Source organism: Magnolia sinica, chromosome 10, assembly GCF_029962835.1.
Source record: "Magnolia sinica isolate HGM2019 chromosome 10, MsV1, whole genome shotgun sequence".
Taxonomy (NCBI): Eukaryota; Viridiplantae; Streptophyta; class Magnoliopsida; order Magnoliales; family Magnoliaceae; genus Magnolia; species Magnolia sinica.
The window spans coordinates 20442819-20460147 of record NC_080582.1 but is presented as its reverse complement, the minus strand read 5'-3'; the positions used below and the strand labels follow the sequence as shown (position 1 = coordinate 20460147).

At 37.9% G+C, this 17329-nt stretch overlaps 1 protein-coding gene across 2 annotated transcripts in view; it reads left to right on the top strand.

Annotated features, from left to right (window-relative positions):
• LOC131258139 (protein ACTIVITY OF BC1 COMPLEX KINASE 7, chloroplastic) overlaps positions 1-17329 on the top strand; it is a 137726-nt gene that overhangs the window by 62832 nt on the left and 57565 nt on the right. For both annotated transcript variants that reach the window (XM_058259248.1, XM_058259249.1), the window contains 6 exons: positions 1078-1171; positions 1379-1433; positions 2753-2844; positions 6120-6290; positions 6892-6948; positions 7088-7171. In XM_058259248.1, coding sequence (XP_058115231.1) covers positions 1078-1171; positions 1379-1433; positions 2753-2844; positions 6120-6290; positions 6892-6948; positions 7088-7171 — 553 coding nt within the window. The remainder of the gene's footprint in view (positions 1-1077; positions 1172-1378; positions 1434-2752; positions 2845-6119; positions 6291-6891; positions 6949-7087; positions 7172-17329) is intronic.

The following is a 17329-nucleotide window of genomic DNA, read 5'->3' as shown; positions in this document are numbered from 1 at the left end:
CTTATGTTGTATTAGGTCTTCTTCTTTGAAATAGACTAAACTCTATGCTAATTAGATGTCTCTCCATCCATTAGATCCTAGTTTCTTTTTATTTAATGATCTTGTGTTACAATGTTGGTAACTTAGGTGCGGATTATGCATGATGTTCTTTTGATTTTCATGATAGTTATCATGATTATAGCGATATTTGTGTTTTTCTTGTTAAATATCTTAATGCAGTTACTTGATCTCATATGTTATTTGGTTCATGCATCGGTCCTGCATCATGTGGTTTTGTGAGAAGATTAGTTAAGATTGCTAACGAAGAAGTTCCCCAAAATGACCACTTTCAATACCTTGGGTCAATAATTAATGAGAGTGGAGAGATTGAGAAGGATGTTGCCCATAGAATTCAAGCCGGGTGGAAGAAATGGAGATTTGCCCGTGGAGTTTTATGTGATTGTCATGTACCACTCAATTTGAAACTGAAATTTCATAGGATAGCTTTAAGACCAGCCATGCTTTATTGGACGGAATGTTGGGTAGTTAAAAAGCACCATATTCATTGGATGGGTGTAGCTGAAATGAGGTGTTGAGATGGACGAGTGGCAAGACGAGAAAGGATAGAATTAGAAATGGATGCATTCAAGGGAACTTAGGAGTAACACCAATAGGTAATTAGATGAGGGAAAGTAGACTTGGATGGTTTGGTCATGTGTAACAAAGACCATGAACTGAGCTGGTTAGGACTTAGGAGGAGTGAGTAGGTACAAGTCGAAGGCTCTAAGGGCAAGCGGAAGGCCTAAAAGGATGTGGAAGGAGGTAGTAAGAAAAGACTTGATAACCTATGGTCTAACTAAAGGTCTGAACCTTGATAGAGTGGAATAGTGGAACAAGATTCATTTACCGACCCCAATTAAATGGGATAAGGCTTAGATGATGATGATTTATTTGAACTTGTACTTAGATCATTTTATGTAGTTGGAACTGTTTTTTCCTTTAATTCTCAACCTTATTGCAAATTTTTTTGGCATCTTGTGTTGTTCATTTGACTATTTATCATAGTATATGCGATGCTTGTTTTGTTGTGAATTTCAGGATTTTATATCAAGAAATTGATTATATCAATGAAGGGAAAAATGCTGACAAATTCCGGCGGGATTTTCGAAACGTAAAGTGGGTCCGCGTTCCTGTATGTTTCTTGTGCTACAATTCATGCTTATTGGCTAGTGCATTTTTAAGTTTTGGATTTTGATAAGGAATCTGACCAAGTGTGTTAGGTTTTCTTTTTATGTGATTAGAGTTTATCAATTACCAAGAAGTTAATTTTAAATAGCCTTGTTGATGCTTACAGAGCCCCCCTTTTTTTAAAAATTTTTTTTTTTAATTTTATTTTTAGATGGTGTATTGGGATTACACTGCCATGAAGGTGTTGACCTTGGAGTATGCTCCAGGTTAGTGTTCTTGAATGAAAATATTTGATATGGTACTTGGTGGACAACTTTGGTAGTCAATACATTTTTCATGTTAACATTGAACAATGTCATCATCATCATCATCATCATCTAAGCCTTACTCAGTTGATTGGGGTCAGCTACATGAATCCTATTCCGCCATTCTACTCTATCAAGGGCCAGACCTTCAGTTAGACCATAGGTCATCAAGTCTTTTCTTACTACCTCCATCCATGTCTTTTTGTGCCTTCCCCTTGCCCTTGTCGAGGCTTCAACTTGTCTTGACTCACTCCTAACTGGGGCAGTTCTTGGTCTCTGTGGCACATTATCTATTGGTACTACTCCTTAAGTTCCCTCAAATGCATTCATTTCTAATTCTGTTTGTCCTCGTCTTGCCACTCATTCGTCTTAGCATCCTCATTTCAACTACATAGGCTACACTCATCCTATGAACATGTTGTTCTTAACTGCCCAACATTTTGTCCCATAAGGTATGGCTGGGTCTTATAGCTATCCTATAAAATTTCCCTTTCAGTTTGAGTGGTATGTGTCAATCATATAAAACTCCAGAGGCCCAACTCCATTACTTCCACCCAACTTGAATTTTATGGGCAAAATCATTTTCAATCTCTCCACGCTCATGGATTGTTGACCCAAGGTATCGAAAGTGGCCATTTTGGGAAACTTCTTGGTCTCCAATCTTAACTAATTCCTCGTTTCCACTCCTATTATTACTAAAATTGCTCTCCATATACTCTTTTGTAGTTTGACTAATTTTAAATCCTTTTGATTCTAAAGCATCCTCCATACATCTAGCTTTATGTTTATGCCCTTCCTCAGCTTGTTAATTAAAACTATGTCATCTGCAAACAACATACACCATGGAATCTTTTTCTGCAAATGCCTTGTTAACTCGTCCATAACTTATGTGAAACTAACTAGCTCATTGCCGACCCCCAATGCAAGCTTATAGTAATCGAGAACTCACTTGTCGCTCCTCTAGTTGGTCTCACATTTGTTACCACTCACTCATACATATCCTTGACAATGTCAATATATCCTCTTGAAACTCCTTTCTTTCCCAATGCCCACCAAATTAACTCTCTAGGGACCTTGCCATATGCTTTCTCTACGTTAATAAAGACCATGTGGAGATCCTTGCTCCTTTCCTGTTATTTCCTTTGAGCTTTGTAAATTATGTAATATTTTATGGATTTTGATTGTTGTAATCTGTAATCTATATCCGTAAGTTCAAGATAAGCTGTAATGTTGTCTTGTTTTCATGAAATCTAATATAATATGTTTGCTTTTGTTAATAGGCATTAAGATAAATAATGTGGATGTGATAGATGCACAAGGCTATAATCGATCTCAGATATCTTCACATGCAATTGAAGCATACTTGATCCAGGTCAACAAACATCATCCTTGTTTTAATTAGATTATACCCGTTGTTTAGCATTTTGCATGTGATCAATGATCATGCCCGTGTTTCTGCTTATCTGCTGCAATTGCTGATATCATACTCTGGAAAACAAGTCTGTTGACAAAAAAACATTTAAAGGCTTTCCCCTCTCATTTAGTTCTAGATGTTTTAGATTTTTCTTTGCGTCACTTTACCTGATTCCGTCTGATTGGAAACTATGACTATTGCTTTATATGACTATTTGCACTCATGAGGTATAAGTTATAAAGTATCTGACTCCATGATGGTGAGGTATGTTATGAAAACTAGTAGAAATCTGTCCCTTGACCTGGACTTCAAGGCATAGATGTTTGTTTAAAACTGGGTGGCAGTTGATAAAAATGATTGAATGAGAAGTCAGCCATGCTTGGCTGGAGATACATGGCTTCCATCATCATCGAGAAAGGTAACTTACTAATGCATAGAAAGAGAAAATAATCCATGGATATCTGCATGCATAATATGCAAAGGGGTGCATTATCGATGCTTTAATCTGAAGGTAATGTAATGCAAGTTTGCCAACGACGCACATGCCATGAGGAGTGAGAACGTGCAGTCTCATTTGAAATTCTGGAAGGAAGAGTTGTCTTTTATTGTCAGATCCTCAGTGCACCATGCCTTATTTGCATGAACATTCTGCCCTGGTTCCTCTACTTCTTTGAATCACACTTTGGAGTTTGGACCATGCTCAAAGTCCAACTTCTTAGCTGTTTATGCTTGCTAACATTTCAAAATTCATGCTTCTCCACTCTGCTCCTGGATTTGTTGCTGCTTCCCTTCTCACTTTGTGCCACCAATGGAACAAACAATCTAAGCTTCAGTTGGGTATTATTTCAACCTCCCCAATCTGGTGACTTCTCATTATCACCTTTGCCTTCAAATCAGACCATATATGAAACACAAGCAATTCATTCAAAAGCAAAAGAAGAATCACTAGATCGGGTTACATACATGTTTGAATTTATGTTTGGACACAAGGATTGCAACCGATTTGCAACGAATTGATTTTTTTTTTTCAATTTTCCGCAACTCGGCCCATCTCCTCCAAATCTCCAAATCGAAGCTCCCAATCCATAATTTTTCATGCAAATTTGTAACAATTTGGCATTGATTTAACATGATTTATAGAAGGAAAAAAAAAAAAACAGATCGAAAATAAAAAATGTTCACTGGATCGAACATGTGGGATATATCCCACTACTTGTGCATTTCATATCGCATAGGTGGGATACAAGATATATCGGCCAATATCGTCGATACTTAAAACATTGGTTGTAACATTTATCAACATGTTAATATATGCCTTTGTTTTTAACTAAAATAATGGCTACACATTGAATTTCTTCAACTACCAGTTTATTCTATCATCTCATACCATATAAGTAGATGAATTGCCATTTTGAGTTCCTAGTCATTTCAGTGGAAAGTTTTTTACCAAATCCTTGGTAGCTACTGTATCTAACTTCAGATTTCTTACCAAACTGTTGTAATTTTGATTTCAAGTTCTAGGCATATATGCCTCTACCATTCTTTGAGTGCCTTCCTCTTTGTATATGGCATCGCTTTTCCCTTTGGCAGTACTCAGTAATTCGGAACTTAATTCGGAAGCCATATTACGAACTGTATGTTGTCGGGTTGCTCCTAATAACCAACGAATGACAAGTGCTTTTCCATGTGTAGATCCTTAATTCCGAATCTACCCCTTGGAAGAAAATAGCCTCTTGAAAATTTGAACCTCAAATTGTATTCCATAAAAGGAATGTTTAAGAAGCCACCAATGTTTTAAATAGCTCATAATATGTTGCATAGCATTCAACCCTCTATGGTGTGTAGCATAAGCTACATGATACTTCTATTTTTTAATTAAAGTAATAGGAAAAAAATTGATAAATAGTAAGAATAAAAAGAAATATAGAAAACAGCAAGAAAAAGCCTAAAATAAATGCTTCGTTTTTTCATTAGAAGCATGTTCAAAGCAAGTTATTAGTTTTTACTTATCAAAAGCCAATCCATGTATCTTTAAACCAACTGTAGTGGTGGCCCACCTGACGGTTTGATCAACCATAGAAAACAATGGACAGCCGCAACATAGAAAACATGACCCCCACCATCATCACGTGGACACTACACACTACACTACACAGGACAGCCACTAAACACTATACAAATGGTTGTAGAACAAACTTATTCTACAATAAAGTAAAAGTTATTAACTGAGATAAAGAGTAAAAGAAATACCTGTATTTAGCTTTGAATAAATAAATAACACAAATCTTCAGCTCCACAATTGTATGGACTTCAAATGGGGAATATTGAAGTTCTCCTTTATTTGGCTCCAATGCTCATGAAACTTCAGCCGTAGGACCTCCTCACAGGGCCGATCAATGCCCTAAAATTTCTTCTCTAATGGTTCCTTGGATTGGGAGAGTTTGAGTATAGGAAGTTTGGTGGAAAGAGGGCTTGCCAAGGGTATTAGGACTTCCGAAAGAGGGCTTGCCATCAAGGGTATTAGGACTTCCGAAAGAGGACTTTCAAAATCCTCTTTCGAAAACTTTTATTTATTTATTTATTTTTAATTTTATTTTAAAAATTGAGTAAATGTGACTACTCACACCATTTAGAAAACTCATAAATCTTCAGCTGTACACGTGTAGACCCCTGTATAGATAGTTAAGACTGTTTGATATGGGTACATCGTACCCGCACAGAGATTCTTCATCAACAATAGGACCCACTATTTGGATGGCCTGGATAGCTCTAAGTCATTGCCATGCGTGAGAAGGATTGGTCACTGCCATTTGACATCAGCAACTAAACTAACATAATAGGAGAGCCCTTTAAAAACAAATGCTACGCATCCTTCACACCATGTAGCTTGTAGCATATGCTACCGCCCATGTATCGTATGCTACATGGGAAACACGCTATTTACTCACGCTATGTAGCATGTAGGCTACGCTACACTACGTAGCATTTAAAACGCTGAAAGCCACATATACCTAATTGTTTAAATCTTTGTTGCAAAGTCTGAAGGAGCCTAATACTATAAAAAATTGTGAGGTTTACACTTCCCATTGAGGCTATTCACTCTTACTGTCTTGCAAGAAGTGTCTTCGTCCAATAATAATTGATCCTCTGAAAATTCGCATGTATTCCATGGTTAACAAATCACCGGGTTCATTCTCTGTTTCACTAACACAGGCTACATGGTGCTAATACAGATACTGAAGACTGGTTTCTTTCATGCCGATCCTCATCCGGGAAATCTTGCTGTTGACATGGATGGATCACTCATATACTATGATTTTGGAATGATGGGAGAGATAAAAGCATTCACCAAGGAGAGATTACTTGAATTGTTCTATGCAGTTTATGAAAAAGATGCAAAAAAGGTATGCTCTTTAGCTCGGGTGGTACTTACGTGCTCCGCATTAAAGCTTGATCTATATCACTTGGCACTGAGCTCTCTAGCATGTGTAGTGTGCTGTGTTGCAACTGAAAATCATGGCATTCATCATCGAGTTCTCCACTTTATTTAAGACAGCTTTACATTTAAAAAAAAATAAAATCATGTTGTGAATAGTTGTAAATCTCATAGAGATCAGGTGAAGGAGAAACCGGAACCTTATCATTTGTGTAGCAGAAATCCTTCTAATAACATACTACAACTAGGAATGAAAATGAAGTTATGTGGATTATTTTCCAACAACCATGATTACTTGCTCATATATATAATATCAAATTGTGTAGGGATCTGTCTAAAAGATTCTCTGGGTTTCCAACCAAAGCAATATTTTAAGTTGCACTAGAATTTTCTTTCTCAGCCACTATGCATCTAAGAACACTTTCTTTCTTTCCAGAATCCTTTGTAAAAAAATAAAAAAAAGTCACAGCCCCCATATTCACATACCTTTGGAATTTCAATTTTATCAACTTTGTCAAGTTTATCGGCCTTGATGTATTCATTTGGAATAACAAGTGGCTACCATACAGGTCATGCAGAGCCTCATTGATCTTGGAGCGCTCCAACCCACTGGAGACATGTCATCGGTATGTGTTGCATGCTAATATTAATGACTAACATTTAATTGAGCATGTATGATTGAATTGTGTTGTTTCCTGTTCCCTTATGGGTCTTACAAGCACTTAATCATGTATTCGTTTGAATTGTTCCATAATGTATGTCTAGGTAAGGAGATCCGTACAGTTTTTCTTGGACAATTCACTAAACCAGAGACCAGATCAGCAGCAGACTTTGTCTGCAATTGGTGAGGTATGCAAAAGTTTGAGTAAAACATTAAGATGTCTTGGCAGTTACTGAGAATTTGAGAACTGAGGCACACCATTTTGTTTATGACTCGTATTATTTACTCCATAAATTCAAATGCTTTGATAGATCAGCATTGAGTGTTCTCTTTTCTTATTTTTATAAATGTGGTTTATGTTAGAGGGACTGTAGGTGTGTTGGATCCAACGCTATTGTGTAGGGCCTGATTTTACTGGACCGAAGGTAAAATGATCAGGTTTATTATTTTAGATGGTAAAAGCCTAAATGCTTTAGCTTCTTAGAAAATCAAACTCGATAAGAGAATGCGATCTAGATCCATATAAAAAAGTGTGGTAGACCTTATTCTCAAAGGAGGCAAACTTGCTGTGGTGAATGCCTTAAAATACATAATCATTGTCAGACCTGGTTAGTACCTTGGTTATTGAGTAGCATAATGGGGAATGAATAGATTGAAGGTGGAGGATGACAAAAACAGACAAACAGCCTTTCATTCACAATAGAGAGCAAAGATTAGGTGTTTTATTCATATGGCAAGATTTGCTTGACCAAAGGGAAGATGAATATCTTAGATAAAGCAAATTGTCATTGACGTGGTTATATAGGCAGGAGATAGTATTTGCACTTCAAGATCTTAGTGTTTGGCATCGGTAGTGAGAAAAATATGAAAGAATAGTGAACGTTTGTTTTTTAGTTAAATCTGGCATTAGCAGTGATAGTGTGATATCCTAAATCTTCACTCCGATTCTGCCTGTGAATAATAGCGCAGCTGCTTTTGAGGACAGGATAGAGGGAAGAATCTTGTCTGTTTTTGATGAGGATATTATCATATCTGTAGAAGTCTTACAAGGTGAAATACTTGTTTTTGTTCAGCATGTGGTTGGCGATAGAAGAGACCCCTCAAGGTCTTTTTTTTTTTTCCCGTGGGAGAGACCTGATGGTTGAGCACCAAAATCTTACACATGTTGGTTTGGTTATGAATAAAGAGAGGAATGAAGAGATTTCAGGATGAGCATGGTAGAATTTGTTATCACAATATTATCATGTCAATGCTAGTACTAAAACAAACATGCCTTTGTGTAACTTGGCAATCTTCTTCCATCTTTTCTTTCCATAACAATTTCTTCATGCCTGACCCTGCTCCATTTTTCCTTTCTTCCTTCTCATTAAGTTTTAGATCTTCCTAGCCCATCCCAGGTTTATCTGACAGTTGAATTAGGAGGGAGCTGAAGCTTAAACTTGGATTGCCAGAAAAGATGATTGTGAACAGTGGATTAAACCTGTTAGAGTATTTCTAATTTTCTGGGGCTTGTGGGGGCCTGCAAGCAGTAACTTTCATACTTCCAGACGTTAAATATAATAAAAGTTTTTCAGGTTTTCATGAAATACAAGAATCTCAATGTGTTCTTCTATATATATATATATATAAAATAGGTTGTCCTAGTCAACCTTCAACAGGTACACACTTGTAACCTACAAAAGTCCACTACCCAAGGTACAATATACATTGTGTAACAATATTCAGTTGCATCAAAAGCGCCGATATTATCGGTGTCGCTGGACCGGCGATACCGAAACACCAAAAATTCGTTTCTCTTCCTAATGTCGACGAAATATCGGCGATATTTTCGATTTTATCGGGAAAAAAATAGTATCAGCGACAACTCTTCCTATTATTTCGAAAAACAAAATAGATGCAGAAAAAAAAAAATCTCTTACCATTTTTTTCTCAAAATCTGCCTGCGGGAGTGGCTTTCGGATGGATTTGGTGGGCCAATCACGGTCGATAGCGCCGGATTTTCAGAGGTAAGAAATCTCCTCTTTTTTTTCTTTTTTTTCTTTGAAAAGAATAGATTCGACCCCAATTCCAGCGAGGTTGAAGGGGATTTGGGTTAGGATTTGAAAAACGAGAGAAGTTTTGGGAAAGATTTGGGATTTTTTTCATGTGGAAAAAACGATTGAAGTTTTCCGGAGAAGATGAGACGAAAGGGAAGGGATTGTATACACCAGCGTGGGTACGTGTCATGCGATGACAAGCGCTGATGCTTCTCGAGCTCCGAGTTGTACAAACGGTTCAAAGGAGATCAAAGTTAAATGGCCCCCAAAATGATGTATTTATTACATCCATACCGGTCATTCATTTTTCAAGATGATTTTAGAGCACGAGTCAAAAAATAAATCATATCCAAAGCTCAAATGGACCACCCCAGAAATAGTAGTGGGTAATGATTTTCACCGTTAAAACATTCGTAGGGCCCACCATAAAGTTTATTTTCAATCTAATCTGTTCATAAGGTCAAAAATACCTGGATTAAGAGGAAAAACAAATATAATATTGATCTAAAAGTTCTGTGACCCCCAAAAGGGTTTCAATGGTATACGTTCAATCCCCCATTGCTTTTTGCGGTGTGGTCCACTTGATCTTTATATCTGTGTTATTTTTCGAATCAAGCCTTAATACGAGCTCATAAAATAAATGAACGGTTTGGATATAACACATACCTCATGATAGGACCCACAGAACTTGCCAACGTCAATGCACCCAACTACTTGGTACACCAGCGCAGAGGAAAGCTCTCTTTTGAGACCGTGAACTCGGTGCAATTACGCTTTACAAATGATGGTGCGGCTCTCACGGCGGGCTCACCTTGATGTATTTGTTTTTTATCCATGCTAACCATAGGTTTTTCCATATCATTATAAGACGCTAGCCCAAAAATGAAGCAGATAGAAATCTAAGTTGGGCCATATTTTAAGGAAGAGTGGTGGTTGAACCTCCACCTTTAAAAACTTCTTCAAGCCCACATTAATGTTTTTGTAATGTTTATTTTTCATCCAACCCATTAATAAGGTCACATAAACCTTTATGAATGGAAAAGAACAAATATCAGGTTGGTCCAAAACTTTTGTAACCCATGAGAAGGTTTTAATGGTCAATCACCATTGTTTCTTATGTAAAGGTCCACCAAAGATTTGAATCTGCTCCAATTTTGAGATTATACCCTAAATTGATTTTTTAAAATAGATGAAGAGGATAGATATACAATAAATATATCAACGTGGCCCCACTGTAAGTGTTGTACTATCTTATGTCAAGCTAAGGTTGCACATAATCCACTCTACTCCTTGCACCACTAAGTGGGTGGGAGTCAATACGGGGGGTATTATTTATTTATTATTATTATTATTATTATTATTTATTTATTTTCAATTCATCCCAGCAGGAATGGGACCATTAACAGTTTGAATGTATATAAACATCACGGTGGACTAGGGAAGTTTATTTGTCATCCAAGTTGAAACCTTCCTAGGAGCTATGGCCCACAGTGGTGTTTATTTGTCATCCAAGTTATTCATAAGATCACACGGAAATAGATAAAGGTAAAATACAAAAATGACATGGATCCAAAACTTTTGTGGCCCCTAATGATTTTTCAACCCTAGGAATGTTCAATTCACATTGTTTCCTATGGTGTGGTCCATTTGAGCATTGGATATGCTTCATCTTTGGGATCAAGCCTGAAAATTATCTTGTAAAATGGATGGATGGGGTAGATAAAATACATAAATCACAATGGGCCTCACACACAGTACGATAAGCATACTGATTTATACGGTGCGCATGTGTCACTTGTTTGTATCTTTGGATTGATGGGTCGATGTTCTGTAGGGGCATCATAATGATAAATATTTTATCAATGTCGTCCATTTTTTTTGATAGATAATTTTAAGGAATGAGTTCAAAATGAGACAGATTTGCATCTCAGGTGGACCACACTAAGGGAAACAGTGGTGATTAAATGCCCACCATTAAAAACAGTGGTATGGCCCACCACCAGATTTTTGGATCTGCCTAACTTTTAGAACATTGTCCTATTGTGGCCTTTCAAAACAGATGGTAGGAGTGGATTTGTGACGTACATCTCTATCATGCAAAAACCACACCTAATTGGATAATCCAATCCATCCTTGATTTGGTATCTTTGAGTTCATTCACTTTTACATGTCTTAATTACTGTATGCCAGCTGCATTTGTAATATATAAACTCATTTTGATTGCTATTAAAGTGATTTTTTATGGGATCGCATGCCTTTTGTGTTCCATTAAATGAAAACTTATCATGTAATGCATTTTTTTTTTTTTTTTTTTGCAATTTTTTCATTCATGAATATGTAAATATATGTATTCATGCATGTCCTAAAGTTTCACTGAAAAATTCTACCATTTTCTCCATGTTTCCCCCTTTTTTCCTGCATTTCCGGTTATCGGCGATATTATCGGCGATAACGATATTATATCTTTATCTCTGGCCAGCGAAACTTGTAACCTACAAAAGTCCACTACCCAAGGTACAATATACATTGTGTAACAATATTCAGTTGCATCAAAAGCTCGAACTGAACCTGTTCGACTGGAAAGGCATGTGAAGACTACACATGTTGACACAGAGTATTAGTTAACATACTCTGTTACATTCTGATGCTTTCTTTACCAAGAAAACGGATCCTAATACGACACTTGAATGATATCCTTAAGAAATAATTTTTTAAAAGGAGAAGAAAATGGAAAGAAACCCATCCAACTGTTAAGTCTGCAAAGATTGATGGCTGGTGATCGGTAGAAAGTATTGGTAATACTGAAAGGACATTTGGAAGATTTCAAAAGGGTTCAATAGTGAGGAGGGTGTTTCACGGATAAATGAACAAAGCATTTAAATGACACAAATCTTGTTTCAAACTTCATGATGGAAATAGGACTGATTTAAAAATATTTTAACCCACGTGAATGAAGTTGTTGAAGAGTGTTGTATGACTATGTTTCAAAAGTTACAGTAGTCATTCCTCAAACAAATAAATAAATAAATAAATAAAATAAAAATAAAAATAATGAAATTATGAATAAGTTATTCTATCTAAAGAGTTATAAAGACATTTAATTATTTATCCTCCCTGGTGATGGGAATAATACGAAATTTATTGCAAATTGGGAGACAAATATAGAATTAACAATTGAGAGAGCGGTTATTTATTTATTTATTATGATGCACCGAATAATGTTGATAGCAAGTGTTTTCAGTATTGATATCGATGCATATATCGCACACTTGGGATACAGAAACATATCTGTATCGCACGGGACATATCGCATGTATAGTGGGATGTAATGTTGTGTGAGGGAAAGATTAGGAAAACGATCAAATTTTTCAATGACACTTTTGGAGATGTTAAAAGAGGTATGACTACACTGGTTTCATACCTGGCACCTGCAATACCGAAAGATCAGCTGATAATGTTGATAATTAAAACACTGTTGATACGTGCACATAGCACATACATTAGATGAGTTCCATGAGAACTCATGAATATTTGCTCTAATGCCATGTCAGATCAAAAATAAAGTGACAAAAATCAGAAAAATATTAAAGTATTAGTAGCATTAAATATTGCATTGCAAGGGAATATTGGTTATTGAATGGCTACATGTGACTTGTTGGAACTATAAAATAATAGGAGTGAGACTTTTGAACATGCGAGTCTGATTATATAGGTACATTCAATCTTTCAGAAGTACTTCCATCAAATGAAAGAGAGGAGTTACTATTATTGGAATATGATGCTTGAGAACCACCCAGTCAAGGCAGAAGCTGTGGGTTGAAGCTCCATTGATCTAGAATCCAATGAATCCATCATTTAAACTCTCTGTTTTCTTTGAAGAAAGGGAACAAAGGGTGGAATTTAATTAAACTTAATGGTAAAACATTTCTCTATGCTTAAATGTTTGTGTGAGTTCTTGCATTATTAACATTATTCACTGGTTGATTACTATTCCTTACCCCTCAAGCATTATGGAAAAGCGGAAAGATGCATGTTCTAGTAGCTTTATACATTTTAAAGCTAAAATTTATTTTCCTCTTGTCCTGTCACGCCCTGAATCTGGCGTTTGGATACACACGAGTCCTCGACATCGAGCCCAAAGCATTGCTCCATGGGAAGTGCTCAGTCGGATGAAGCCTTGCCAATGCTAGATACAAACTGGTCCTTCAATGTTGGCAGTGCCATTCGATATGGAGCCATTGATATCGACATAGTCCTGGGCACGAGATCAATACCGAAATCAACAACCCTTCTTGGCAGCAAACCATGTTTGTCTTGGAATGCCTTCGAAAACTTGTAAACAACCTGTTGTTCCTCCTTCATGAAAGCTAGGAGATTTTCTAGTGACCCTTCTCTCAATGTCCCCAAGAAATGGAATGGTGGCTGCCTGGGAATGGAGAAGGTGACTGTCTTCTCAAAGCAGTCCACCTTAGCGTGGAAGGCATGTAACCAGTCCATCCCCAAAATAAATTCATACTCCCGCATCTTCAACATGATCAGGTCTGCAGGCAAAACCGACTCTCCAACGGTAATAGGACAGGACCTACATATATGGTCTAGGGTGGCGAAACTCCCTAATGGTGTCGCAACTACTAATCCTCCTTTTAGGGGTTCAGGGGACAATCCCAACGAGCATACTAAATCATGAGCAATAAAGGAGCGTGTAGCTCTCGAATATTAAAAAATAAAAAATAAAAAAAATCCTAATAGGCGATGGATAAACTATTAAAGTATCTTCCAATACGGACCCGGAGGCATTTGGGTCTTCCCGCAGTATCACAAAAATATAGCCCTGAGCTTGGCTGGCAGGGGGCTTGACTCTTCTGTTGCCGCTGACAGGGTTGGAACTACGGCCTTAGCTGTTGCTGAAAATGCAGTCCCTGTCGCCGTTGGCCTTTGTTGGAACTGCAACCTCTGCTGCTGCTACGGGCAAGTGCAAAAGAAAATTGAGTGCCCCGTCCCCTCGTAGTTAAAGCACTTCCTCGAAAATTGTCTCGACACTAGCAATACGTATGCTTGGGCGACTGGCCTTGCAGTCATTTGCCTCTTGGTGGCACTGAACTGCCTGTCATGTGTCGCTCTGCCCTTGTCCTAAGCCTCTTTCTTCTGGTCCCAACTCCTCCACTATTCTTTGCTGACCTTCTCGATAATGATCACCCTCTTGACCAGCTCCACGTAACTCTCTAGCCTCAAAGCCAACAATTTACTGCGGATTGACCCCTTTAGTTCCCTCTCGAACTTTTGCACCTTGTGTGACTCGTTCATCACCAAATAAATGGCGAAACGAGACAACTTAGTGGACTTTGCCTCATACTGTGACATGTTTAACTCGCCCTGCTCCAGTGCCATGAATTCCATCTCCTTCTCTTCTCGGACGCATTCGGGAAAGTATTTCTCTTCGAACCTCTTGTAGAATCTCTCTCAAGTCCAAACTGTCCCTTCTTTAGCAGTCCTGGCCTCCATCTCCCACCAGTAGTCTTCTTCCCCTTCAAGAATAAAAACAACTACCTTCTACTCCTTGTTGCACCCCATAACCGCGAAGATCTTCACCAGTTGTGCCTTCCATCTTTCTGCCTCCATTGGGTTCGGCAAACCCTAAAAAACTGTCAGGCTTAACCTTTGGAACTCTTAGGTGAAGCTCCCTGCCATGCCCTTCTCCACCATTGCATGCCCTTTGTTGGAACGACAAACTTTCTACTCTAGTATCGTTGCCATTCTCCCTAAGGCGCAGAGAACTCCCTCTGAAGGCTGACTATTGTCTGAAGTGTCAGATCTCAATGCGCCAACTAAGGGCCTACTCCTAGTGTATACCAATTCATTGTGCCCCAACATGATCTATAGCTGGACAAGCAAAAATTCATAATCCAGGGTAACTCTCTAATTGCAATTATCAACACAAGGGGCATCCCAACTCCAATGTGTCTATGTTCTCAAATCCAGGATAATAAGTTTACTAGGTACTCAAATTGGAAATCCTGATTCCTGGAAGTGTTAAGTTTTTAAATAAGGATTAATTCTAGGTTATCCCAAAACCGTATGCTCTGATACCAAGTCTGTCAAGCCCCGAATCCAGCGCCCGGATATACATGTGACCTCAAAACCTAGCCCAAAGGTGCGACTTGGGAGATTTTTTATTTTTATTTGTTTGTTTGTGTTTTTGTTAAGTACTAAGCACATAGCTACTTATTCAATCATTATAGCATTCAACTAATAGTAGTAACCAACATCAGCCTTATTTGATAACCATTCGAGTTTGCAAAACAATAACCATTGCTATTGCAAATATTACAATAAAAACTTTCAAAAATAAACTAACCAAAATATCCTCAGGTTCATGCCAAGCTATTGCTGCCGGTTAACTTATTGTGAAAATTAAAAACAACAACTTGGGGGGAGCTTAATAAGTCTAGTGAGTACACCTCTATGCATGTAAGATAATAATCACATCTTACTCCAGTAATCATGATTAACATGTTGATTTGGGAATCATGCGTAAAACTATACATGTGAGATAATTATGAATGCAATGCTTATTAATGCAATAGCCAACACATCTCAGTACAGTTAACTTCATTGAACAACCGGGGCCATTTTATACCAGCTGGCCAAAAGTCTCCTAACCACCATCTGACCTCGGCAGTGGGAACCTGTTGCACACCCAATATGCTTACCCAACCAGGCCTGACAATAGGGAACCCTTTTTATCACAACATATGTTGTGGGCTCGTTACACCTCTTCTCCATCTGACATGGGTAGTGGGAACCTCTTGCAACATGTGCTCAGTCAGCCTGACAGTAGGGGTTCCAATTGGTACCAAGTTAGGTTTAGGGCCTCTCACCTATGGGACCCCTCGATGTTCCCTTCTATTTGGCTTTAGGGATTTTCAACCCAGGGGACTTAATTATCTTGCCTGATTTTTTCCGGTGTTCTCAAAACATTTGTGTGGTTTTAACAATCCACATGCACGGGGTACATCAGTTGACCATTTCAAACCCTCTCAAGGTTCTAACTATTCACATGAGTTCACAAATCTGAATCATTTCAAGGTTCTAACCATTCACATGAGCCCACAAATTCGAACTACCTCAAGGTTTTAACAATCCACATGAGTTCACAATTTCCAACCATTCCATGGCACACATGCATGAGTTCTTATGCATAATTCGAGAGGAAGCTCTTTCAAGTTAGCAAGTTATCAAATGGTAGGTTAACACATGATTTGCTACTTTAGTAAAGGGCTAGTCTACACAGGATTCCACATTCAACAAGAGGTCTAATTTGCTCACACTTGTGCATGCACCATTGTTTGGTTTGTTGCACTTGTACGCTTGGGTAAGAGTCTAACTTGTAAACACACATAATGTGTTCCTCATGGATCTAACTTGCCATGCTAATACACTTGAACATTGATCCATCTTGCAACACGTCACATTCGAACAGTGGACTGCTTTAGTCACCACCACACAAGGTTGAATGGGCTGGTTTGTGCACTACTAAGCAATGCTCAAGTAGACCAATATAGGCACCATACACCCATACCCAAGTGAACCAAGACAAGTATCATTTACACATGTTCAAGTGAACTAAGTCAAGTGTCACGAAGACATGTTCGAGTGGACTAAGTCAAGCATCATTCAAACATGTTCAAGTGGACTAAGTCAAGCATCATTCACATAAGTCAAACATCATTCACACATGTTCAAGTGAACTAAATCAAGCATCATTCACACATGTTCAATTCAAGTGAACTAAGTTAAGAATCATTCACACAGGTTCAAGTGAACTAATTCAAGCATCATTCACACATGTTCAAGTGGACTAAGTCATGCATCACATGTTCAAGTGAACTGAGTCAAGCATCATTCACACATGTTCAAGTGAACTAATTTAAGCATCATTCACGCATGTTCAAGTGAACTAAGTCATGCATCATAAATAGGTGTTCAAGTGAACTAAATCATGCATCATTCACACATGTTCAAGTGAACCAAGTCTAAGCATCATTCACACATGTTCAAGTGGACTAAGTCATGCATCATGCACACATGTCCAAGTAAACTAAGTTAAGAATCATAACCACATGTTCAAGTGGACTAATTCAAGCATTATTCACACATGTTCAAGTGAACTAATTCAAGCATTATTCACACATGTTCAACCAAATTAATTTAAGCATCATAAACACATGTCCAGCGGGCTGATCTTAGCATCATTACCACACATCCAAGCAGACTCTTTTCGGTCCACTAGACCGCCTTAGATGTCTTGCC